Source organism: Lepidothrix coronata, unplaced genomic scaffold (genome assembly GCF_001604755.1).
Source record: "Lepidothrix coronata isolate B3197 unplaced genomic scaffold, Lepidothrix_coronata-1.0 Scaffold87, whole genome shotgun sequence".
Classification (NCBI taxonomy): domain Eukaryota; kingdom Metazoa; phylum Chordata; class Aves; order Passeriformes; family Pipridae; genus Lepidothrix; species Lepidothrix coronata.
In genome coordinates, this window is record NW_016690267.1 from 3,678,864 (window position 1) to 3,706,217 (window position 27,354).

The following is a 27,354-nucleotide window of genomic DNA, read 5'->3' on the forward strand; positions in this document are numbered from 1 at the left end:
GTTTTGCAATAAACTTTTAATAAATATTATAATTATCTGTAGACTACTTATGTGTAAATATTAATGCTCTCCCATGTCATCTGGGAGCAGCTGAAATACTTTAAGAGCTCGGGAAATAAAACTAAAACGTCATCACTAGTTTTAGCTGGAAAGAAATAAAAATTCAAGAATCTCATCCTGAGGTCTTTCATTTAGTAAAGTTTCACCAGATTATCTCCTGGAATTCAGCAGTCCCAGCAAGCTCACACAAAAGTAGCCTGCAATCCTTACTAGCAAGTAAATGATTGTGGGAGGAATAAATTAAGAACAATGAATATATTTCAATAAGGGCCTTAGAAGATCATCAAAAAAAGGGTATCATGGAAAGTTAGGAGTCAAAGAGCAACAAGGAAATAGACGGGGCTGAAAAGCTTGTATTTGTGTGACAAAACGGAATTAAAATGAAAGAAAGTGGGAAGAACCTGGAAGAAAAAAAGCCACTGAGACAGACAGGGCTGCTGGGCCTGATGGACTAGGACAGAAAATGAGGGAAACATTTGTGTTTTAAAAGTGCAGGAACGACCCCCTGAAATCTCTCATTGCAGGCAAACTATGGGCAAAACAGTGGCTGTCTCTAATATTTGACTGTGTACAACCAAGTGAAGGAGGATGGACACTTCGGTTCTGGATCCATCCCCATCCCTGCTCCCAAAAAACCATGACAGAGACCAGCACAGCTCATTCCATGGATGAGGGGGATCCATCCCCATCCCTGCTCCGAACCCACAGCAATTTTTGGCTCCAAAAGCTGCACTTTTCCAATGACACGACCAAACTTGTCTATTTTTGATACAACTTGGGGCCTGTTGGATGGTTTTCCCATTTTCCTATTGAAACAACGCCTCAGTGGTTCTTTCAAACATTTCTGCCCTCACAAAGCACCTGTGGGTAACAAGGGTGACAAGTCAAGCCTTGCAGTCCAACACACTCACAGGAAATGAAAAACCTCCAACACGCCAGCGACCGGGCAGGATGTTACACAGTAAGACAAACGCCTCCCTCTTTAGATTCCTGCATGAAAATGCCATATCTATTGAACTGCTTGTAATGCACAAAAGAGTCTGTGTCTTGGAAAGCAGAGCTCAGTGTTGGACGCTCTGTACATCACTTACCCACTCCCCCAGGATGCGCTGCACGGCGTCGCCGCCTCTCGACAGGCTCCTGCAGGCCAGGATCACGTGTGCCCCGTGCAGTGCCAGAGACTTTGCAGTTTCAAAACCTGAGATAAAACATTTTCCCAGTCAGAAATAGGTCCCAGTGACAACACAGAGCTATAAAATTCACGAAAAGGTTGTAAGTACACTAAGGCTACCTGCAGCCTGACAACCTGTCTGACATTCATCTCGACTCAGTTCTTAAGAGCACGTATGAAAAAACATAATACACCTCAATTTGAGCAGGTCTTTGTGACCAATGCTTGTGTATTTTGTGCAAAACAGACTTGGCATCTCCAAAAAACAGACCCAACTTCTCAGCCTATGGGTGTGTTCAGCTGCTGGAAGGGCAGGATTTTACTTGCTCCTCACTTGATTGAGTGTAAAGAATGAGGCATTCGGTGAGATTGCAGAACTCCTGTGCCTGGAAACTCCACGCTGAAAGTTATAGAGTATTCCAGAACTGAGCTCAGGGCTCTTTAGATGCACAGTGAGCCTTTGAGTCATCAGAGGACCAGCTGTGGCAGGGGGAACATCCAGTGGGATGTGTGAGGGAATAAGGATCAAAATCACGTGGCAATAATGGCTTCTTTTTCCAGTGCAAACACCATCTAATCTGTAGGACTGCTGCACAAAACCAGGGACCAGAGAACCACCCAAGTATTAAACCATTCCCAAGAGAGGAATGTCAAACTCATGCTTAGAAAATGTGATTCTACCTAAGAACATTTATAATCTACATGTATGTTTCCCTGTCCACACACTTGAAAATCTTTGCTAAACTTTTCCTTAAATTATCTGTGTAAAATCAACTCAATTTTTGTCTCACCATCAGCTGATATGTGGAGAACAATTTTTTCTCATTATGAACAATCAATCACATACCATGCAGCTTCAATATACTGGTGATAGTTATCATGGGGCTAAACAGGTCACTGGATGTATGAGATGACACAGAAAAAATAATCCATGAAAAATTCCTTTCCTTTGCAAAACTTACAGGTATGATTTAATCTGCAAGCACATTCTTTCTAAATCTGAAACTAATGGACAGGCAGCTCACACTTTGCTGTAATTAAAGTGCAGAATAAATCTATATCCCCAGATTTTTTTCTTTCACCCACAGAACAAAGTTTCACAGTGAATTTCAAAACAACTGCACACCACCCAGTGCAACACTGTTAATCATATCTTCCCCACTCTGAATTTGGACATTTCATTTCTCCTTTCTAAAAGGAGCCTTCAAATCTCAGGAGTGAGCTACCACATATTTGTGATGTACTCAACAGTATCACTGGCTGTCCCTCTCCATGGAGAACTGTGACAACAACAGAAATTGCCACCCAGCTGGAAGAGGCATAACTTTGCTTGAAGGATTCAGTTAGACAAGCTTCAACCAGAAAATGAAGACTCCAACTGAAATGCCCAACAATTGAAGTATGTGAAGAAGTCAAAGAGAAGAGGTATTTGTTTTAACTTTATGACATTTACAGCATGTTCATGATTTCCTGTTAAAAACTGTTTACCAAAAAGCCTATTAAGATGGGCTGTCTCACTTCCAAAACACCCTGAAGCAACAAAATCCAGTTACAGCACAAGACATAACTTACATTATAGAAACAACAGACACCAAGACAAATCTATAGCATTTTCTGAAATTACATACTTATGGTATTTAAGTCCAAGCAATTTTCTTGTATCTCTTTTAAAGCCATTCACTGCACCAAGCAACTTTAATTACCTGGGTAATTCACTGCATGCACATGAATTCAGCTGCAGCATATGCAAAGATTTCCCCTCTTCCTAATTCCACTTTAAGCACATTTAACTAGAATTTTTCATGTAACTAACAGAAGACATACCAGGGTACTATTAGCTTTTATGCTTCTTGCTTTGCATAAAAATACACTTACTTTGACTAGCTTACTGTATTATTAAAAACTAGTTGTTATGCCTGGGAACAGTTTTGTTACTGTTACACAAAGATCCAGAGCTGATGGCCAAGTTACTCAGCAAACATGATGATGTTTTGCTAACTCTACCCCAGGTCACACTGTGCAAAGTAATAAAGTCCATGCCTTTCACTGTTATAGTTAATAACTTGATTCTCATTATAAACTAAGTTACATGCTGTGAACTTAGTTCATTTTAACACCATCTTGACTCTGTAAATTCAGAGATCAGTGTTAAGCACTTCTCTTTAGGTCATACTCACTCTTTTCTGAGCTTCCAAAGCATGATTCTTCACCTTTAGACTTGTTCTGAATCTTTACACAAAAACATGTGCTAAAAAACCCTCCATTCAAACACTGCCACAGGCCAAGTGCTGGTGTGTCTCCCTATCACACATATTTTAAACCACTAATTCACAAACACTCTGGCACTGTGTTTAGGACAGCTGGATATATGCAAAAGGAGAAAAATAAACCCAGGTACCCCAAACCACATAAAGGCTTCAGTTCAACTACTGAATTACTGGCTATAGGTAAGGATTGTACACAACCATCACTACTTGATCTTTCTATCACTTTGTGGGGAGCATAATTCATAAGGCACCTTTCCAGATCATCTACCAGCAGAGGTAACAGAATCTCTTCTTCATAGAGCTCACTGGAGTTTAAGTATGATCTACACACCCACTTGCTCACTCTCAAGGCTGCAGCATGTTTTATGTGTCCTTAAAATATGCCCTCATAGACCTAAAAATCCTCATTAAGCAGTACAATTAAGCACCTTTACAGTTTGAGAAACAGCTATACAGGAGCTTAGAAGAATGCAACTTCCAAGTGAAATATCTGAAGTAGGAGTTTGGAAGCACCCTCAGTGTCCAAGTCATTTTACAGCTTTAGCTCTTTGGTTCTGCAAAAATTAGTGCTTCTTTTGTCTCTCAGTGTCAAAAAACTTGACGAGGTGGGGAGAAGCTTCTAGCAGGATAGAAAACATTTTCTATCAGATTCACTGTCTTTAACTAAGTTTATCAACATTTGTTCTTCAGCAAAATGTACCTATATTTTCAATATAGAGTAAATTTTAAAACCTCAGCCTAACACATGGATTGAGTAAAGTACAAAGCTATTTAAACTCTATAAATAAAAATCTTACCTCTCTATAAAAACTACCACTGAATCACAATCCACACTGAGTGTGGTTTCATACACCAAAGTTAAACCACAAAGATCATAAACACCCAAACAGTAAAACATTACCACAAAAAAAAAATCACAGTATGGTTTAATAGGAAGAGAAATCTAAACAACTATGTAAAGGACATGCAAAATTAAGGAACCAGAGCAACCTTAATTCTTCCCACCAAAGTAACTCTTGTGGACTTCAAAAGACTTTTTTAAAACTTCACTCAATCTGAGACTGACACCACTTAAGTGGCACACGAAGGGACAGTAACAGTGAAGATTTCAGCTTCCTTTCCAGGAAACAAATTGTATCCTCCAGGGGTGAATCTTCCCTGTACCACAGTGCTGGGGTGTTGCAGCTGCAGAGCTATTTAACCCAGGTCAGACAGACAGCCTGCCAACAAGTTATATGCTAGCAGTGGGTTTTTTTAAAAGTAGGAAAAACTACACAAGAAAAGCAGCACAGGATTATAGACTTGAGCACCAAGGACAGCCAATTACAAAGAATTAAACAGATACTTCCCCCAAATGTGACAGAAGAACAACATGCTTAAGTAACATCCACTTTGGAAAAGCAATCACTGCGTTGTATAAAGTATTTAAATATCCTATTTTGAGCAAATGTTTCATAAAACTAATTTCAAGCGATTGCCCTGGAAATCTCAAGTTTGTGCTGAGATCAACTGCTCTTGCTGCTGGTGCTCAAGCTGAATGAGCTCTAATCTGACACTCAGAAGTGAAAATCCTGTTTAAGAATAAGACATACATGAGGATAAACATTATGGCACAGCTCTACATCACCAGCTAACCTAAAGGACGGGGAGCAGAACTAACAAGAGAGCTACAAGCACATGGGATTTGCTGGAGACATTTAAAACCCTTCAGCCCTTTCTTACAGCCTGCTTTTCATAAAGCCTCAGAAATTAGCACTGGATTTTATTCTTCATTTTCTATGATGACTTGTTCAATACTCTCACATTCTTGGTTATCTGCAGTCGACCGCTATCACTGAATTTTGGGGCAGATTTTCAGCTAATGGTCTCAATTAAGAAGCTGTTAGCATCGCTCAATTAATGCCTGCTGCACTGTGTCAACATACACCAGAGGAGTACAGGGCTCTGTCAAACGGTGCCACCTCCTCTGTAAAACAGAGAAAGGGATTCACTGAGTGGAAAAGCAATGCAGTGATTTCTTGTTTAAATACACAGCATACAGTCCATCGATCACCGGGGGACATTTTGTAACGGATTTGCATCGGGCATTTACACGTTTTAAAAACATTTCTTTATTTCAAATACAAGCAAGTTTGAAAACACAAGAAGAAATTCAAAAAAACATTTCAGACAACAGCAAGTTTTCTTCAGTTTCCCTACCTTCTCCTGAACACTCTGGGATAATTTGGATCTGCCATTAACAACATATTTGAAACACAGTGATGCTGTCTTTCTTTGCAACAGCTTAGTACTCCATGTAAAAGCCTACAGGGTTTGCTCACACCTGGATTCTTCAGAATTGTTTCTTGCTTTCTCTCCATCCATGGAAGAGCTCTGGAGGCCCAAAGATCCACGTGTGCTCAAGGATTGATTTAAAGCCCAGCCTTCCTCGAGCCTTACATCACAGGCAGCTTGAAAAGAAACTAAAAGGGAGTCCAGAAGACAAGTTTCTTCCCTGCCACTACAGTAAACATTTTAAGATCAGCTAAGGGAACACAAGTGTTCTGTAGAATTGCAGAAGTCCTGGTCTCTGTGTGTTGCATATTTCTGGCCTTTCATACACTGGTGGCTTTCTTGTACTTTCACTGTACAACAGCAGAAACCAACTCAGATTTTGTAAGCACAAAATCACAGTCACAGCTGTCTTCAGGTTTCTCTTTTTCACCCCACTACACTGCTCCCAAACTCTGATGCTGCTTTCTGAATTGCAGCAAACATCTACTGGGTTCTTATAAATAGACAAATGCCCTATTTGCAGAGTGAAGTTGATTCATTTTCAGTCTAGATTTGGGGTTTTGGAAATATTGTGTCTTCTGATTTTTGGGACCCAAGAGAACTATATATAAATGGAAAAGAGACTTGTCTCCTAGACATCACTAGATTTCTTTAAATTTGGAAGACCTAAACACCAGGGACATTGAATCAGATCATCTTACTCAACACTTCCTCAGGAAAGGAGTAAAGCAGATTTAAATGTGCTAAAACCATGGATAAGCTTCTTTTCAGGTTGAAACACCACAACAATGATGTGTGGTTTAGGGAAGAATCTTGCTACTACGATCATTGTTGTCTGTGCTGGTGGTTTAAGAGTACAACATCCCCCAGAGCTTGCACGTGTATGGTGGTGTGATGCCAGTCACATGCAAAAGAGCACATCCCACACACTCAGACCTTTCAGAGCCCAAAAAGCACCAGGCATTCCACATCAGGATTGCCTGGCCATGTCCACTCTGCTTCAATATAGATATTTAGGATAAAACCTTAAGAGCCACATTATTCAAGTCGCTCCAAATGCAAGTTTTCAAGCAAACAAAGCACCAAGCTATTTTTAAAAGACTCAATTTTAAAATGAGCGATTCCCATGAAATGCTAATGCTGCCTTTGTTTCTGTGTGTTTGCAGGCACATGGCAATGACACATACTGATATTTTTCATTGAAAAGTGTGATGTTATATGAAAGATACATCCTGCCTCTCCCTTTGTGTGTAAATTGGACAAATGTGTTTTTCTTGGAGTCATGAACCACAGAAAAAGCCAACCAAAACGAAACAGGGTGACTAATGCATTGGTTCTGTTTTCCATCTAACCAATTCAAAAATATGCACTCCTTACACTTCTTTGCAATACAGTGCTCTGGGCAAGGAAAAGTTATTCTTAACAGTAAGTGCACTGCTGTTGTCACTGACAAAACCCAAAATATTTTGTTTCCTCTGAGGGGAACACGACACAAAACAAATATTTAAAAACACCCTTAAATTAATGGGAATATAAATATCTGTTGCTTTGTTGTTCCTGTAAAAAATTCAAGCTGCATCATTTGAGGGAAAGAAAGCTAAATTCTTGCCAGCAAGGAAAAAATTCTAGCACAGTGTCAGGCACACATATTGCAAATATGCTGCAATTAAGAGCCACAAAGCTGGAGTCAGATCTGGTATCTACTCCAGCTGCACTGCCCAAAGACACCCACCAACTCATTTCATGATATCACTGCACCAGACATGACCACAAACTGGGCCCTGAGTCCTTTCCTGTTACACCTGAGCCTGATCAGAGTCTCAGCTCCCCAAAGGCACAGACTGGGAGCAGATTCAGACACTGCCAATCCTTCACCGTGCAGAGGTGCTGCAATCCAACCCAAACACTGCAATAACAGCCAGTCTGGAAGGAGCCCTGGAGTGAGAACACATCAAATACAGAGCCAAGCTACTTGTCATGTCCCACGATAAGACCTTGTTTCAGTTGTGTCAAGGCAATTCCCACCAACCACTCAATGTCTGCCCATAAAATACGTGGAGATACCACTCAGAGTAACTGTGGTTTTCAACTAAGGTAGATAGTCTTAAAACAGCTTAATGAAAACATAAGGAGAGATAAAGCCAAAACTGAAATTTAATCCTAAACTGGACAGATCATCTCAATAAAGATTTAATTTTTTTTTCCCCACTTGCCAAGTCATGTAAATACAAACAGGTAAAGCATTTGGCTTTATCACTAAATGTTTAAGGACAATTTACTAAAAAGTTTATTTTTCTGTTTGCATACAATTTTTCCATTGTAACAGATAATTTACCATGTGGGCAAATAGACATCTGGATATGCAGCAACTCAGCACACACAAATTCACATTTTCTTGACAAAAAAAACCTTTCCACCTAAAAGTGCATCTAAATGTATTATTCCTAAATCAAGCCAAGCAGAGTTACATACATTTTAAAAGAAACCCAAGATGATAACAACTTTGTCTCAAAATAAGCAGAACTCATTTTGGTGTGACTCATATTCCTTATTTTAATTAGAACCCTAAATTATTCAGAATTACATATGCTTATATTCATAAGGGATAAAAAAATATTTTGTTAGAGTACAGTTATGTTAACACACTACTTCTATTTTTACTGCAAAATGAACACTTCTAAATTAAATATTTAACTGAAATCTAGAGTAGCAGAAAACAACAAATCTGCCCATAATGTAAGTCAACATCAAACCAACATCATGATGAAATCTAGATCAGGACTGAGTAGTCAAATTTTGACATGACATTTAGGGCACTCCATTTCTCAGTTAGGAATCATTCCTGAATGTTTAGTCACTATGGGATAAGTGACCCTTCTTTTGTTTATTTGTTTAAATAAAGCCAGCCTATTTACAAATACCATTACTTGACTACATTATTAAGGAAATAAATAACATTTTTGTGCAGGTTCCTGCAGCTTCATCGTTATTTGGCAGCAAAGCTGAGGGGAGCTAAAGAGAGGCAGTGGCAACAAAACTTACAACAGTCACACACGCACAAATCACTGAGGATTTACCCAACATCAGTAGCAAGTATCAAAGGCCAACAATAAAGAGGCTTCAGTTTCCAGCTAATCCACACACTCTTGAAGGGTTTGTGTTCTGGAAAAACGCCAGCCTTAAGAGCATTGGTAACAGAATACAGAAAGTCTGATCAGACATCCAGGATCAACCAGATTTTCAAAGCTGGTTTGAGGGGTGGGTTTTGCCTTTTATTTTCTTCCCCCCCCAACTCCTTTCCAAAACTTTGGGGCTTTTCTCCTCCCCTGTTGTAGCTGTTCTTAACACACCTTCTTAGACAAGCTTACTCAACTGACTGGAAAACAGCCTAGAGAATCTAAAATTTATCTTTGTGTCTCTTGGCCTTTTTTTTTTTAATCAGATTTTTTTTTTTAAAGTTCCAAGTTCAGAGAAATGAGGTTGGCAAACTCTCCTTCTCTAAAGCTGCTCTTTGCATCAGCAGTAGCTTTAGGCAACTCAACAGTTTTTCCCACCAAAGCAAAAATGGAGAAAAAAAAGCCAGAAATTGTCTAGTTTCTTTTCAAGTACACTTCTGTTCCTCTGTAAGCCAAGACTATCATAGGTTTCTGTACTGCTGAGCTGAGCCCTAATTAAACATAATAAAAAAAATTAGTTGCATGTTTTGAATCTCCTTTTGGCAAGTACAACAGTGCAATGTTAATAAAAGAAGTAAATTCAATGAAGAGGAATACTTCATCCAAGGCAGAATAATTAAAAGACATACTGTGCTGTCAGCTAAAGTGCTAGATCCTCCCAGCTTTAATCTCAAAGACATTTCATGAGAAATGCTCAGCGTTATGTAAAGATACAGAGAAAGTACTACAACATAAACTGGACCAATTTTTTTCTTCAAACAAACTTGATATTTATTTATATCAGTTACACAGTGAAAGATTTTTAAAATGTATATTAGACATTTTACAGATAAATAATAACACAAGGTTCTGCCCTAAACAGCTCACAGTTCAGCTTACAAAAACAAAAAAAAAGATGTCTTACAGAATCAAACATACAGAGACAGGTCCTGTTCTAAAGAGCTCACAGTTTGTATCACAGGGGAGAGGAACAGATGAGCAGAACGAAAATTAAAACAATGCTACTTGATTTCTGGCAGTCACCACCCACCTCTGTCTTTGGGCAATAAGAGATAAGACAATTTGTTTAGTTTGGCAGCACAAAGGAAGATTTTGATACAGGAGTCATTTCAGGATCCTGTGAAAAGAACTGAAGGCGGGGCAGATGCAGTTCAGTGGTCTCTCTAGTTCAAAAGTGGCAAACCTTTTGGGTGTGCTTTAAACTACGGAGGGAAGAGGGAGATGGGAGGCTGTTATGTAACTCAAATGATCCATCATGTGGTTCCGACATACAAAGTAAGGCAGGAGATGGAGTTCTGAAACAAAAGATGAAGAATAAGAACAGTATTAACAAAAAGCATCTGTACACGAAAGCAAGGAGAATGGAAAACAAGCAAGAGTTAGAAGTCATTAAATTATAACATAAGGCCATGGGCAAAAAAAAAAAGAAAAAAAAAATCAAATACCTCTTTGCCACACTTTCAAGAAGGAAATGAAAACACACCATGCCTCATCTCACACCAAAATTAAGCTGTATTTTTTTTAGATGACATTGAAGGTCTGTGTGGTAACAGCCAGAACACCAGCAACCCACCCAAGAGCTCAATGACAAGAATCCAAGGTTTTTTCATCTTCCAAGAAGTTAGACCTTGCCAGTATGGGGCAGGGGATGAGAAAGCCAAAGATATACGTGCCTACAGAACTTTACATCTGTAAAACAGGAAAACCTGCCAGGTGAACAAGCACACTACACATTTTCCAAAACCCACTGGTTTTGCCACAACGTTGGACTCTTAAAATCTTGAGTCACAATTTGCAACATTACTGTGAGTTAGGTAAAAAGGATCACTCCTACTGATAGTCAGAATGTTAGTGTTCAACAGTTCACTCAAGACCACCCAGAAATCAGGCTGTACAATTCCTGATTCCATAGTCAGTCTGCCTTGCCCATGACAAGTTCCCCAGTTAAGTGACCAAACCTTAGTTTGTGTGTATAAAGTCTAGTAATTGATATTTATTCACCCCATTACCTCTATACCATTATGAAGCCTATCTCTGCCTTACATTCTGGATACACAACTTTGTGTTTTGACAGAGATGAGTGTTTAAAGTACCAAATGCAATGAACAGAATCAGGAAGTCTCAGGCTGTATTCCTTTGACCACAGATCAGATTCAGAAACAGATCACAACCTTCCTTCACTCAGGATGCCAAAAGTGTGCTGCCAAGTAGGTCATGCACATTTTTATGCACTCCTCTTTGCTTAGCAAGGCACAAAATGGTCCAATTTTACCTTCAGAATTAAAAATCCTTCAACAAGAGTAAGTTTATACCCCTCAGCATCTGCTTGCAGCTGGACACAGACCCGAACAAACAAAGCACTTCTCAAAAGAAGCTTTCTTTCTTTTCTAGTTGCCATATTTTCTGCTCTTAATATATCTTAATTACTCCTTCTGCTGAAGAATTAGAATAGCACTCCGAGAAGTGTATTTTTTTATCCTGTGACAGAACAATCCAACTCCCACTTCAAACTGGAATATGGACACGGACCTAATCTGTAGATTTAGGTCATTTACTGCAGCCATATGTTCCTCCACAAGTGCAATAAGACTAATAACACATTTTTCAAAGTCCTAAGTAGCATAATTAATGTCTGCAATGTACAAATGTACAGAAGCAAGACATGCTGCTCGTGCTTGCCAATGGCAGAAGAGGAATGTAACCAGAATCTCTCACAGCACCTGAACCTCTGAACACACAATATGATTCTGTTTTCTCAATTTGGTTCTGAGAGAGGAGAATTAACAAACTCCCTCACAAACTTTTAAATAAACGGTGATTTTATTTTTTTTTTGCACTAAGCAGCTTTTTGATTAATCACAAGAGGAAAATGCCCCACAAGTTTTATGATTTTTAGTACAGAAAATGAAGGAAACCCAATTAGAGAATGTGCTGTTAAAACTTCTTGGATAAAGAACAAAGAATGAGGAGACACCAAATATACCTTCTACAAAGATAGCATAACCTAGAAAAAACATGAAAAATTTCTAAGCAACACTCATTTTTTCAGAACCTCGAGTCACAGTGTATGAACAAGACTTAAATAAATACATCCAAAACTGAACTGTGACAATTCCTTGTTCACACAGATATTATTACTACCAAGAACACCTAACTTCACTAGTATTTTTAGTACAAAGAAGATATTAACTAAGAATAGGAACTTAGTGACCAAGGTAACTATAATTAAATGAAGGAAAGGAAACAAAGTGTATTACTATAAAACTATTCAGATTTGAAGACAGACTGTAAGGAGTTTTCTGAAGCAACAGATGAAGTACTGAAAACCACCATGTGGAAGGACAGCAAGAAATCAAAACCAGCTGGATGTTACAAGAACAAAAATACTGAGGTTATAGAGCCGAAGAGAAGGCTACAAAGATCTCACATATTAAAAATATGAGCCAATAGGAAAAAAAAAAAAAAAAAAACACAGAAAAAGGAGAAGAAAAAAAAATCACTCAGAGAAGGAAAATAAAAACAACAGAAAGGCACAAGTGCTTGGTCAGTAACAGAGCTAAAAACTGCAAATACCATTAACTAATTAAAAAAAAATTAAGGAAGACAAAAGTACTTTTGTTTTTGATGATCTTCCCCTGCTAAGCCAAAACCATCACACCCATTAATGTACATACAGGCTGTAACTGGAGTTGACAGTAGCTAGAAAATTCCCTACATGTCTGAAGCTACTATAATTGGAAAGGTTTAGCAACCTCTTCCAAAATAATACAAATGTACATGTATTCAAACAACTCTTGCAGCACAATTAGTTTTCAAAACATGAAGGCACAGGATGATGCAGAGAGCTGAGCTCAATGTTGCAGTGAGACAAACCCAATCACGCAAAAGGTTTCTCACCTCTGGACTGTGAAATACGCATAAAACAACAAGAAAAACCTTTGTGAAATGAAATATTCCAAAAAGACAGAAAAGCAATCAAGTTGAGGCTCACTGAAGTGACTTTCTAATTCTCAGAGAACAGACAAGAACGTAAATACCACCTATTTAGAGGATTCTACAAATACGTTTTCCCCCTGTAAAACGAGTACCAGGAAGTACAACCCAGGCACACAGCTCAATCCCACCCTTTGTGAAAAGATTCCTTTACAAGCAGTAATCATTATTGAACCTTTTAGCCCAGATGTAATTTCTTACATGTTACAACAAGTTTCACATGCATTGTGAATTCCAGCCAAGGTTGATGAAGTTCAATAACTTGGCTAACCAACCATGTGTACTGCTCATTACACAAGTAATAAATAGATTCATCAAAATGGACATGAAAAAGCAGTATGAACATCTGACACCATTTTCAGCTTACTCAATAAGAAAAATAAATTACAGGAAGTCCAAGAGGACCTCTTAATATTTACAAGTAAGCAGTTGTAGCTTTATGTAATGCAGAGCAATATTAATATTCCACAATATTAAGCCAGAGTTAATACAGAGTGATGGCACTCATGGAAAACTCAGTCACTGTTACCTGCCTGAAATTTTCAGAATACAGCACTATAAGTTAAAGAGAATTGTCTTCTATTAACATTAATCAAAGTTTGAAATAATAGCTTTTAGTAGTTTTTTAATTGTTTAGAATACATCACTACTAATCCCTGACAGCTACAAACATCCCACAACAGGAGGAGTTAGAAGTTCCACCCCATAGTCAAGTTTCCCTCCATAAACTGTGCTTTTCTACATCAGTTACTCTACTCTGGCCAAAAACATAAATCCTGCAAGACTCAGGGTCTCCTGAAGAAAACACTGTACTCCCATTCCCCCAAAACACTGGTACAACAAAATTCACTTCTGCCACAAAGTTTTGGACTTGCACAAAAAAAATGCCTGGAAAAAAAACCCAGCAAAGGGTAAATTTAAGTAAGAAGCAAACAACAAAACTTCTATGCAGACACAACACTTTCATGGTAGTGCTGCTCATGTGGTGTTCAATCCACAGCACGTGGGTAACAGAACCTAAAAAATTCAGCCTTTAAGTTTTCAGCATTACATTTCCATGAATTCTTCATTAAGCCAGCAGTTTTTCTTCAATACAATTGGTTGAAGCCAGGGCAGCAAGAAAATAAAAGACACAGCTGCACACACAAAACCAAACTGCATTAGGCTGAAAGATGATTTGCTTTTTCCCCCCCTCATCCTCCCGACCCAACCACATTTTAAAGGGGTTTAAAATCAAATCTTCATTGCTGGTGAAGGATGGCAGGAAAGCAGTCCCTAAACAACACAACTGCGCAGGCAAAAGACCCTGCTGTAAAAATTACATCTGCAGTGTTTTTAGTGGGTAACTTATTTTTCTCCTGAGATGTTATTTTATTCTACCAGGGCAGAGCACACACCCCCCAGGTGCACCCAGGCCATGCTTTTCTCTTAACATCCTGTGCTGCTTATAATAGTAAAACATGTGACACATGGAGCCTAGAATTCACAAAAAATTAAAATATACATCAAGGAGCGACTCTTTCATGCTTTTAAAAGCCCAATAAATACAAAAGTATCCCATGAAAACAATCCCAGGGCCAGCTAGGACTTGGCCAAGAAAAATAATCCAAGGTTATATATTGCTGATCTTTCTGTCTGCCTCACAATAAACTTTGAACCCAAAGCTCCATAAATAATATCCACTTCAGTTCTCCACACATGAAACACTTCCAGCATGAAAACATACAACCATGCAAAGGCTGTAATAGTTTGTTCACCACAAGTTATGCTGGTTTAGAGAGAACATGAGATGCACCCCCTGAGCAAAACCCCAGCATTTCCCTTCCCTGTGCACCACTGAGCTACCACAGAATTATGTACAGAAATTCTTCTTAATAAAAACAGGCAGGGGTTTTGACTTATTAATCCACAGGAATTCATGCATTTATGAACACTAATTTTGATTCAGACAACGAACTTTTTTCACTAAACTGGGGAAAAGATCCAGATAGTAGGAAAAGACCATTCAAGAAGCATCATCGGGAGCTTGCTCCCCCATGTCACATCCCTTTTTCTGCTCTCAAAAGGGATGCAAATAATGATTACTAGAAAGCAAACACCTTGCTGTTTACTCATCATAACAAAACATATAAAAAAAGTTTACACTCAAATCTTGGAAGTCAACATATGAACAGAACTGAGAGAAATAATAATACAAACCGAAACCAGACAGATGTATTTTCTCTGAGAGATTTTTTTTCCCCCAAAACAAATTATCCAACAAAAACAAGCTGATTTTACAGGTGTTCCAGCATAAGAAAAATTCCAAAACCATCCAAAAAATCATAAAGTGAATCTTAAACAGGGGACTGAGTTGAGCAGTTCCTTTGCAGAAGCCCTGCCAGTTACACACCCTTTAAACACTATTTCATGTGGAAACGGGCGAGAGAAATTAGAAAATAAACTCGGTACTTTTGAAGAAAAATGGGCACATTTTTCAAGGAAAATTCGCCACCTAGCTCAAAAATAGAGCTGAACAATTCCTTTCTGACAGATTCAGACAAACACACATGGGGTTAGACCACCAAACTCCAGGCAATGCAGCAAAAGACGATGAACATATTTAAGACAGTCGGACTAATACGAATAAAATCAAGTCCTCAATGGTATGTGAAGGGTCTGTTTTATTCCTCCCATATGATCAGAGTTTGCCTTAAATGAGACCATTCACTGGTCTAATTAGGATGCAGCAAATGTTACCTTCTTTGTGAAGGCCAATGGAGGCAGCCTCAGTGAAAATGCTGTCGCCCACAAATAACCTCAGGAACTTCTGCAACTACAACAGTTCCCCATATTCTCAAAAATCTCTTCTCTGCAGGTACAGAACAGTCAATTTTTGATACTTTAAGAAGTAAAAACGTTCGTTTTAATCATACTTTTCTGATCTCTCCATTGCCAATGGATTTAGAGCACAGTGGTGAAAGGTAGCCAGCATCTCTTAGAGGCCTTAAATAGTCTTCAAAAGAAATTTAGATAAGCTTTAAAAGTTTATTTTTTTTTCTCTTACTGGTAGTAGCTTAAATAGCCATTACTTAATTAGCTAATACTTAATTGGCATAAGAAATACAACAAAGGTTAACCACACCTGGCTTTATTCAGGCTCTGAAAGTAGATTCTGCTTTTTAACTACAGGATAGATTTAGAACAATATTAATATAGGAAGTGCTCAAACACTGCTACACAGAGAAGTGACAGCTCAGAAATCAGGAATTCAGGAATTCTGAAGCTATGCACTATGTCATTCCCCCACTAAGCAAACTTTCATTAACTTCTGTCAGTATGAAGTACAAAAGCACAGTCTCAGCACAGCAGTCTGGCCACAAGTGTTGTATTGGTTATGGACAGGCTTAGTTACTTTTATACTGCCTCGATAAACCTAAAAAAGTAAAAAGCTACTGAAAATAGCTTCTTAATACAATAAAGTGATGAAAAAAAAAAATCTTGGACTCTCTGAATTAATGTAAGTACTGTATGCTCACTGAAAAGACTCCCAGCTTTCCAATATTTTAAAGTTCTATTTCCACCCTGACAGTATCAGATCTTAGATGCTACTGGTAACAGAATTAACACAGGTAATCCCACATCCCAGACCACTAAAATTTTACTGTACTTTACCAGCAAGAGGGTCAGAAAAGTTTCCAGTATTTTGGGACCAGAAGGATTTAAGAGGGGCAGCCATTCTACACTGCTCACAGATGTAAAGCGTTCAAATAATGTCCCACATGAGAGAGATTTGGGAATGAGGTGCAGGTGATACAGTGAAAAACACAAGAGAAATTGCAGAGCCACATAGTTTGTATTTATCACAAAAGGAGCACCATGTGTGAACCAAATCTAACCATCTACCTGCTACAGTGATGATTAATACTAAGTAAATTATCAAGATACCCACTGTCAAACTGTTACCTTGCATGGTTTCACCACGTTCAGACATGTTTGCTTATTAGAAATCCTCACTGCAATTAATTACAACATTTGATACTGGGAATGCAGCTCACTAAATATACAAAGCATTTCAGAAGCTGCACAGGTTCTATTCTGAGAGTTGTGCTCAAAGCAGAGCTTAAGCTTTAAGTCTTTCCCCCTGATTTCATACAGCTGATCCTCAAGTTTATGGGGATGCAAATGAGACATGGGAGTGACAGACATCAATTTTAAAAGAAAGAATGAAAGAATACAGCTGCTAACTGTATTTTAGTAGTTAAGAGGAGAAAAGTAGGTTGCTTCACCTGCTGGTGAAGTTGGTTCACTTCCACTAGATCAGGTTGCTCAGAGAGTTATTGGGAAAAAAGTTATGAGAGAGAAGAATAAAATAGGAAAACATCTATTTATTGTTTATAAAAATTAAACGGCCAGTTATTCAAAACAACTTTTATATCACAATACAGATGTTTGAGATAAATTATATGCACGTTCCCCAACCTTTTGCATCAGCATGACAACAGCTGCTAATGCTGAAGTTCTGCACAAGAAATAAAAGAAACATGATAACTTCTCACACATAAATATATGCAGACCAAAAGCTCACTGGAGTACTGACTCATCTTTTAAGCACTGCTTAATAGTAACTAATACACAGCTTCTCTCCTGGCTTAGGTTTCTTCATTGCTCAGAAGTGAAAGTGCCAGGAAAAAGAAAAAAAAGAGAAGTCCAATTAACAAAGCATTAAACAACAATTATTTCAAAAAAACAATCTAAAACATTAAAATATAAAAGTATTATACAAAGCCACATTACAGCTTCTGGATTTTCTTCAGCATTCAAAAAAACTTAAGCTGCTTGCTCTGGGCATCCCTTTCAAAAGCTTTTAACAGGCCTCTTTGGACCTTCACAGAGCAGAACAATTAGAATCCCAGTTTGACTAATTGGTTGTGATTATCAATACAGTTTTGTGATAAAATTTTGGAAAACCTTTAAGAAAAACTCTGCTTTGGGGAATCTGCCTGACTGGACAGAACAAACACATTTTGCCCCTCCAGGGGATACTGAAATATTACTTATACCCCACTACTCACACACACTCTCACAGTCACCACGGGTTAAATGCAACTGCACCCAATATAAAAACCAGAAAATATAGTAGTCTCAAGGTCATACAGCTACATAACCCTTAAAACCAGACAGAAATATTTATATAAGTCAGAAAAATCACACAACTGTCTTTCTGATACTAAAACCAAGTTATAGGAGAGCTTTTAAATGTTTTATTTGAGGAGACTGCTTTCACATACAGCTTTCATATACCTCTGTATAAAATTAAAACCTAGACGAACTGCTGATACGCTTTTATAATTTCAAATCCTAGCCCTAATAATTAAGAACGCAAACAACAAAATTACAGGAGCAGTTACAAACAGCGGGGGGAAAAAAGCACCTGGTCGCTTTTGTTAAGTATTTTCAAAGAGCAACACAGACCTCTAGTGGAAACATTAGTGAGCACAACTTCCCCCATACCAGCAGCAGGCTGGGGAAGTACTTTTTGTAACCCGATGTCGAGACCTTTAAACAGAAAAACAACACACAGAAGTGCCCATTATCTTCAATTCCTCAGTAATAATAATAATTCCTCGATAAGTCTTACTGATTTTAAGAGAATAAACTGACACTACTCATGTTTAAATACACATGAACAACGTGATTTTAAAACCAGAAGGACTGACAGTGCAAGGCTAAACTATTCAGTAAGTCTATGTCTTACTCTTTTTACTACACCATCTTCACCGTGACCAAAAGTCACCTCTAATTCAAGTGCAATATTCAAACTTAAATTCTGATTGAGCTTAAAAAAAGCAGACAAGAAAAAAAACCAAAGAATAGTTGGACGGCACAGTCAGAAGAAAAAGCTTTCAAAATAAACAAATAAGAAAATATTTTACTAATAACTCCTTATCTGCTGTGATCTCTTTATATTGTAAGAAAGAAATAACTCATTAACCTTTTCCAAGTTGCTAATGGAAAGTAATGAAGTGTTCATAAATCTAATTTTTTTAGTACTTTTTTCCCCCCCTCACACTTTTCACAGCAACTTTAAGGATTAAGTTAACAAAGTGGGTATATACTCCAGGAAATTCTTACAGTCCACAGTCCTAATCAGTAATAAAAAGAACCACCACTAAGCAGTCTATTTACAGACATATTAAGAGAAGTTAATGGCAAAGAAGCAACATTTGAGGAGCCAGTACTTGTGATACCACTAAAATTTTAGCGTTGCTGAAGTCATCCAAAGTATTCCCTCAGTAATTAAGCAAACATCTCTATTTTTCAGAAGTTGAGGAAAGTCTTCAACCATAAGAAGAAAAAGTATTCCTGACAAGCTACGTTGGACTCCCTGTATTAGATTCACAAATAAACTGAATTAAGATATCATTCCATTTTTGCTGATCTGTTTTTAACTTTGCTATCTTCAAGCAGCGCACATGGATGAATAAAAATATCACTTTTATGTTCATCCATCTTTCAAAGGATTTTCAGCATTTTCCAAACTTTATCTTGAGAATCCAGCAACGCACTTTGTAATTGAAAATGCATTTTTCTGACTGCAGTGTACCAACTTACAGCTTGATCTTTGTTCTACCCATCTTGAAACAAAAATGTACAGATGCCATAGTTAGTTAATTTGAAATACGCCACTGAAACTCATTTGGACAACTGTGAAAGGGTTCAGTGATTTCTTTTTTTCCCTTGCATTATTAAGCACAAATGCTCAACAAGTAATACATTATTTTTCAGTATATTTCTACTTAATGGACAACAGTATTTCCCTGGAATTCTTTATATTTACCTCTAAAACAAAGCATGTTGGCGCTCTGAAAACACAGGAATTGCTTACCCCTTAAAATACTCAGGGAGGAAAGTGTTAGCTCCAACACACACAGAGAATTTCAAAGGAACATCTGTACAACACAAAGTGGAGCACAGCAGGAATATTTATATAAATATATATATATTTATATTAATATTTAATCCTAAAATAACTGGGAAATAAGCTCCAAAACTGCTAAGACTCCACTTGAGCCAGCTAAATAGTATTTCCACATGGAGTTCCAGAGAATTGTGTGGACATATTAAAGCTCACAGGGATCTCTGCCATTACATGACACTACTGACACATACAAAGCAGTTTGCCAAGAGTTACAAAACATGGGTAAGACTTAAGCTAAGACCAATATATTTTGAGGACTCAGATAACCAAGTCTCAAGAAAACTTCAAGTTCTGCCAAAATTTGTGTCCAAATTAATTGGACAAGAACAATATCAGCCAATCCCAAGGGGGTCATAAATCATATTTCTTTGCCCTAAAGGAGCATCGAGTAAAACATTCTGATACAAGTTCATCATCAAATTCACTTGAAAGTACCTTCAGTAATAAAAATTCCACAACCTCCTTGGAAAAATCTTTACCTGAGTTCACTTGCTGCCCATAGGAAGTTTTTTTCAGTACTCTACCTGAACTCCCCTGCAGCCTTACAAACATTACTCCTTGTCCTAGCCACCAAAATCATTAAAAGAAATTTCCCTCCTCTTTCACAGTCATCCTTCATACATTTACATGATGTAAAATGCCTCCCTCGATATTTTTCCAGACACAAATCAATTGTTTAGCACTTGATGTCTTTCCTGTAGCTCTTCTGTAAGCTCCAAATTCTCCACGCCTTTTTTTAAAAAAAAAAAAACAGTTTTCTAACCAAGGGTTTTACATGAAAAAAAAGTGCAAATCAAGTTTGAAAACCAAAAGTACACAGATAGTTAAACAACAAAGCAGTCAGTAAGACAAAGCTTGTCATATTTTACCTTATGTGTCATGTTAACCTACCTATTCCTGAATTTGCTCCTGTGATTACAACCACTTTCCCACTCAAGTCACGACCCTGGAGTATTTCCATTGCAGTACTGTTTCCATCATATTTTTGTCTAGTAGCAGGTTTTGCTGGATTATCTTCAACTGTAAAGGCCAGTCTTGGGTCAAGGTAGGTAGTCCTTTTGTTTATGTGGCTGCAAAAGAAGACAAAAATTCAACTGCTTGAACCCTTCTGTACTCTGCATTTAGATTTTAAATGTATTTCAACCACTCCTGTGTACAATCCCAATGGATCCTTTAAATTCAAAAAAAAAAATCAAATTATTTTTTTCAGTTTTGTTAAAATCATCCCAATTACTTTTTTTAATCAAACATTTTTCCAGGTGTGACAACATCCATTACTAATTGTATTCACACACATCACAAGCCATTCTGAACTTCATGTGAACCCCTGACATAAAAGGCAGAATTTTGTCGGGGAAAAATAAAAAAAATCTCATTATATTAGGGAGGATCATGTTCTCTTAGGAGGTCTACAAAAGGGGCCTACACCACTCCTTGAAACAATACACCAAGGGCAAATGCAGCTCAGCACTTTTTGCTCAAACAACTGAAAAAAAGCAGCTTCACATCAGCTCAGCAAACAGCACAATTTGGACCAGGCTCACCTCTATAAAACCATGTTTTAGTTTTCTTCAGACAATTATCACAAAGACACAATAAGCAACAACTTTCAGTCTTCAGCCCTGAGGTACAGGACAGAGAGGCTACACTTGCTATTTTGGCCTGGGAATATTCTTTATTCTAACAAGTCAGTTTAAGATAATTACCCCATTTCACCCTGCCATTAAACAGACACAAAAAGAAACATGCCCAGAAATATTTTTCTGCTTCTGTGAACTTCCTCCCCTCCCACTTCTCTAAAACTCTTTGCTAGCTCTGTCCCTGTCCTCTTCTCTGTCCGTGCTTTACATTCCAGGCGAGCCAGAGCTGCAACAATTCTGGTTTTGCCTTGTATGTTTAAAGCATTACTGCAATGTTAACAACCAGACACAAAGTTCTGGGTGTGTTTTTAAAGTTCCTGATACAGAGTTTATCCCTAAAGGTACACAAACAAAATGAACCTACAGAAACACTGCCTGAGGGTCAGCTGACATCCTGAGATGTGGATGTGCAAGCACTTCACCCAAGTGACTATTTCTGTGCACGTGGAAGAATTCAGAAGACCAGAAATGGGTGTTTAGACACTGCTACAACTCTAATATGTGGATTCTGAAGCTGTACTTATTAATCTCTTTGTCTTCCCAGCTGATATTGTCACAGCATCATAACTCAAAAGGCTACTCAGCATGGAACAGTTGTCCTCCTTGAACATATTCTATAGTTTGACATACTTACTCTACAAAATAGACTTGTCCATTTTCATCAGTCTCCTGCTCCCATCCATATGGCAGATCTAGGAAGCACATAAAATACTAACTTTATTTTCAGGCATTACAGTACACTCCAATATGAAGTTTAAGTGATTTCCCAGACAGATGTGACACAATTCTGCATTATTTCTGTAGATGGTGCACTACGTGCTGCACTTGAGTATCAGAACTTGAAAGAAGGATTGCTTCCCTAATCACACACAACTGCTCTCTCATAAAAGTACAACATACAGGAGATCCCATACAAAAGTAACAAGTAGCAGGTTAAGTATAATCTAAAAAAAATCTTCATATAGATTATTTCATGTTATAGCACAAACCAGCAAAATGCAGTCATGCTTCCTAGTACATACACATCTACACTGCTCACAGTTTAGTATCTATCCCTGACAAAGTAAACAGCAAAAACCATTGAACTAAATGTAGGAAAAATTGAAAGATCACAACCCTCAAGTGGGCACAAGATACATTAAATCAAACATAAATGATTCTATGATTCTATGAAGTTGGAAGGACAGATAAAAGAACAAAAATGACAAATCTTTACAAAACAAATTCTTACATAAAAGATCCTAGAGAAATACTTAACAGATGGCACTCTCAGTATTTCTAACCCCAGCTGAAAAGTACTCATTTTAATTCAATCAACACAAGATCTGCTGAAAACATTCCACTTATAGTCAGACTGCCAGTGCCAAAAGAAATATGGTTTGCCAATAGTATAGTACCCCCAGGTGCACCACATAGAAGCTTCTGGGAAGATCTAATTTAAGGCACTGATCCAAGGCCCTTAAGAAGCCATTTTCCTCTGGAAGTGTCCTGCAACATTGTCTGCCTCCTGTTCCAGCACAACATTCAACTGGGTTGGGGAAAACAAGTAAAATGAAAACTAACGAGACTTCCTTCTGTGCCAGGGATATTATTTAATGAAATACAGTCTTTGAAGAATATAATTCAACTATAAATATTATCTGATAGACACCAGGAAATCAGAACCCAATCAGAGAACTCCAGACTTGGACTATATGCTTTACAAGCCACACTAAAACAAACCTCTAACCTAGAAATGGTACTTTGACTTTATGGAGCAATCCAAGAAAGCCATAAAACTGCAAAGTGATCACCCTACTTCAATCACAGAAGCAAAACCCCACTGAAATCATCTGTATTTTGCCAGCTCAGTTTGCCTTGGTGATTAGTGTCAACTAATGACCAGCTGAAGTCTGTGGAGGAAATTATGTTTGTAACATAACTTCAGTTCATTACAAAAGCTTAACACAAACCTCCTGCAACACGTTTCCTCTTCCCAGATTTAGGATGTTCCCACTGTGTTTTTTCTTCCAGGTGGCTGCAGGAAAAGAAAAGTTCAAGATTTTAGAAAACTGCCTAATAATCTTTCAGATGGAATCCAAAATATTGCCACAGTTCTGAAAGTAACTAACCAGAGAGCACAGGAGTCTATAAAAATTCAAATAAATGTTTGACTTCCAATCTAAGTTTTGTTACTTATGAGAAGAAAGAAAACCCAAAACTTATTAAAAACTAACATTAACAGACTCAGAAAAGAACTCAAAAAGATGGTGAACCTTGGCAGGAATAAGGAAAAAAAAAAGCCTAAGCTAGTAATAATAATACTAGAAAGTTTTCAAATTACAAAAGTACCTTTCTAAAACTCTTGCCTAATAATACTGATTTGCAGGCTATAAGCTAAGTAAGTTGGATTTCTACATGAGCAATTGCAGCTTTGGACAGTTAAGTTTATCCACAGGCCTTGAATAGAAGGATATTTATTTAATATACTTGATAATGGTATCACGTTACTCTCTCATAAGGTTTTCTGGACTAATAGGCAAAGTGGTCTGCACATAAACAAGGTCTTAAGATATCCAAAGTGCTAAAATCAGGTTGCATATTAAAATCTTATCTTTCACTAAATATTTTTAAATAAGAACCAAGTTGTAATATTAAGAGTCAGGCAGGGATTACCTGAGTGTCCAAAATGACAGCTGCCCAAGTGTGAAATAAAGACTGACAACAGCACTGAATAACATACATAAATAACCACTAACCCCCAGGCCCAGTACCAACAGCAAGTTACAACATAAGCAACTTTCCCTTCTTACAACAACCCCACAGTGTCAACATCAGGTATTACAGGAATCACAGCTGGGGATCTGAGACTAAACAATTGCACCTGTGTGACCTGCACAAGCTGCAAGATATTTAACCAAATTACTGCAGCCTGACAAAGAAATGACTGTCCACCTGTGTGCACACCGAACTCATCATAAACACCTTTAAAAGTCTAAAATCAAAATCATGCTATTCCAGCTAAGTTCATATTGTTGATGAGGTTTAAAACAAATTTCCAGAATATGCAGAGATGCAAATATCCAGAATATGTATCACAGATACAGAGCATACATTAAAGGTAGCAACACCTGTTCATGTCAAATATATTTTTAGACACACTGGGATAGATTTTCAGGCAGTAAAGATACATTCATTTCATGTCATTAAATTGAATCGATCCAGTTTCACAACAGATAAGAAATTGGCCTGTTGAATTAATTGTGTAGAAATTACACCTAGTAGTATCTCATTATTTTGTAGGTATGCTACTTTCAGCAAGTGATTCCTTTGGACAAGAGCTTTTGAAATCAAAGGAAATATACAGGTACTCGGCCTAAGAAAAACAAACATCTAGAGAATTTGCAGGGTTTACAAACAAAGTGTGGATAAACAAAAACATTCTCACCAGTGTTTGTAAAGCAGAACTGGGGAGGGAGATGCCAACTCATCACAGGTGAGAATAAACTATACTTTCCCCCCTTTTTGTGGAAGGGAACAAATTTTGTAGCTCTAAACAGACTAAAATATATTCCAAGATCAGCATGGCTACAGAAACTACACGAGAGGAGAAAGTGTATAAATATACATTCCACTGAGTTAGGTCCCTCTGTGGCACAACCCTTTGTAACCTGCGAGGACACAACCGCTTCCAGTGGCACGAGCAGATGGTGCTAAACGCGAAACTTTCTCTCTTGCTCAAGTTGTGGCATATAAAGAGGTGAGGGACTGCACCTACAGCTCCTAACTTCCATCGGACCTGTTTCTCCTCTGCTCCCAGACGGAGGAAAACTAAGAAACCCACAACACTGTGTGAGCTCAACACGAGAGCCACGAGGTGCGCTGAAAACGGCTCCGCGACGGCTCCCTCCCGCATCCAGGAGCGGCTCCAGCATCATTCCCACGCGGGGCGGGCGGCGGTGGCTCCGCACCGACCGCCCCGGGCTCAGCAGGGGCGGCTGCCGCTGTCCCTGCGGCTGTCACAGCCCAGCCCACACACGGAAACCGAGTCCCACGGACGCCGGTCCCGCCGCCCGAGCCCCGGCAGCTCGTCCGCGATGCACCGGGCGGGACGCGGCGGGTCCTGCCCCGCACCCGCGCTCCGGGGCGGCAGCGCCGGCGGCTCCGGGTGGTCAGAGCGCTCCAGGCGGGCTCGCCCGCCCTGCCTCCCCTTACTTGGCGTAGTAAACCCAGCCGTCCTTGGTGGTGCGCTCCTCCCAGCCCGGCGGCAGCTCCTCCTCGCTGTCCGTGTCCTCCAGCCCCGCGTATTTCAGCGCCGCCATGGGCACGGCGCGGGCTCCCCGCGCGGCCCCCGCAGCGCCCGCGCTTCCGGCCGGCCCGGGCACCATGGGAGCTGTAGTTCCACGGCCGGGCCGTCACACCCCGGCCGAGCCGTCACACCCCGGCCGCCGAGGGGCTCGGAACATCCAGGGTGTCCCGGCCGAGCTGAGCTCTGGGAATCTCGGGGTTCTCTGCCCCTCTACTCGGGCCGCGCCTGGAGCGCTGTGTCCAGTGCTGGGCTCTCCCCAGTACGAGAAAGACAAGAAGCTACGGGAGAGGGTCCAGCAGAGGCCACAGGGATGATGAGTCGTCTGGAGCACCTCTCTTACGTGGAGACACTGAGGGAGCTGGACCTGTTTAGTCTGGAGAAGAGACAGAGAGGGGATCTCATCAGTGCATGTAAATATCTCAAAAGCGGTGCCAAGGGTGCTGTGCCAGACTCTTCGGTGGTGCCCAGAGACAGGACGAGGAGCAATGGCCATAAACTAAAACACAAGAAGTTTCACCTCAATATAAGAAACAATTTTACGTTGAGAGTGTCAGAGCACTGGAACAGACTGCCCAGGGATTCTCCCTCTCTGGAGACATTCACAACCCTCCTGGACGTGTTCCTGTGCCACACGTTCCTCCAGGTGACCCTGCCTTGGCAGGGGGGTTGGACTCGATGATCTCCAGAGATCCATTCCAATCATAACAACTCTGTGATTTTGAGGGCGTTAAATGCTTCCAGCCCTCTCTTTTCAGTGATGGGTGTGAATGTAGTAAGGCCTTAGAAAACCATGGGAAATGAACTGTTCTTTAAGCTTTTTGCTTTGGGGTGTCACCAGCTGATCTCGGGGATGAGACTTTTCCTCGTGGCCATGTTAGTCAGAGCTCCCCCATGGCATTTGCTGAAGGCCTGTCTGGAGAGGAATACCTGGCTGTGCTAACACCCACGGGGGAAGCTGTGGGCTGCCTCACCTGCCCGGCAGCACAAACACAGTAACCTTTGCCAAGCCTGGCTCACCTGGTGACACAAACACAGTCAGCTGTAAAGGCTGAAGCATTCCTGCCCAGTGAATTGGCAGGAATCTGCAGTAACTCTGTCCTGGCAGCCCCTGTGCAGCTGTGACAGATGGAGAGGGAATGACTGTTCCCATTGCTCAGCTGCTTTTGATTCCCATACTTGTATGCTGACATATTCCTATTTATTTACATAACCAGACGCAATTATCAGCATTTGTATCAGCACTGTTGTCCTTTGGCAGGTGTTTTAAACCAACGAGGCAAAGGCAGTGCTGGGTAGAGGCTGTGAGCACTGCAGACCACACCAGGTGGCAGTGCAACCCCACAGAAGCACCACAGGCTCTGACCCTTTGAGTCGCATTTTCATGCACTATTTGAGGCACTGACCTATATGGCTCCCTCACTCCTCACTAATGGCATCCATATCTGGCCAGAAAAAGCAGCCTGAACTTTTTTTTTCTGCCCTGCTGCTCCTGTCCCTTTGCAGGTTCCCCTGAGGAATTACATG

At 39.4% G+C, this 27,354-nt stretch overlaps 1 protein-coding gene across 1 annotated transcript in view; it reads right to left on the reverse strand.

Moving 5' to 3' along the window:
- WWOX (WW domain containing oxidoreductase) overlaps nt 1–25,880 on the reverse strand; it is a 495,868-nt gene extending 469,988 nt beyond the window's left edge. Inside the window, exons 1-5 of the mRNA XM_017820961.1 lie at nt 25,737–25,880; nt 23,495–23,559; nt 22,177–22,234; nt 20,794–20,972; nt 1,152–1,258 (exon numbers count right to left, since the gene is read on the reverse strand). Coding sequence (XP_017676450.1) covers nt 1,152–1,258; nt 20,794–20,972; nt 22,177–22,234; nt 23,495–23,559; nt 25,737–25,843 — 516 coding nt within the window. The 5' untranslated portion in view covers nt 25,844–25,880. The remainder of the gene's footprint in view (nt 1–1,151; nt 1,259–20,793; nt 20,973–22,176; nt 22,235–23,494; nt 23,560–25,736) is intronic.
- Nucleotides 25,881–27,354: the final 1,474 nt, after the last annotated feature.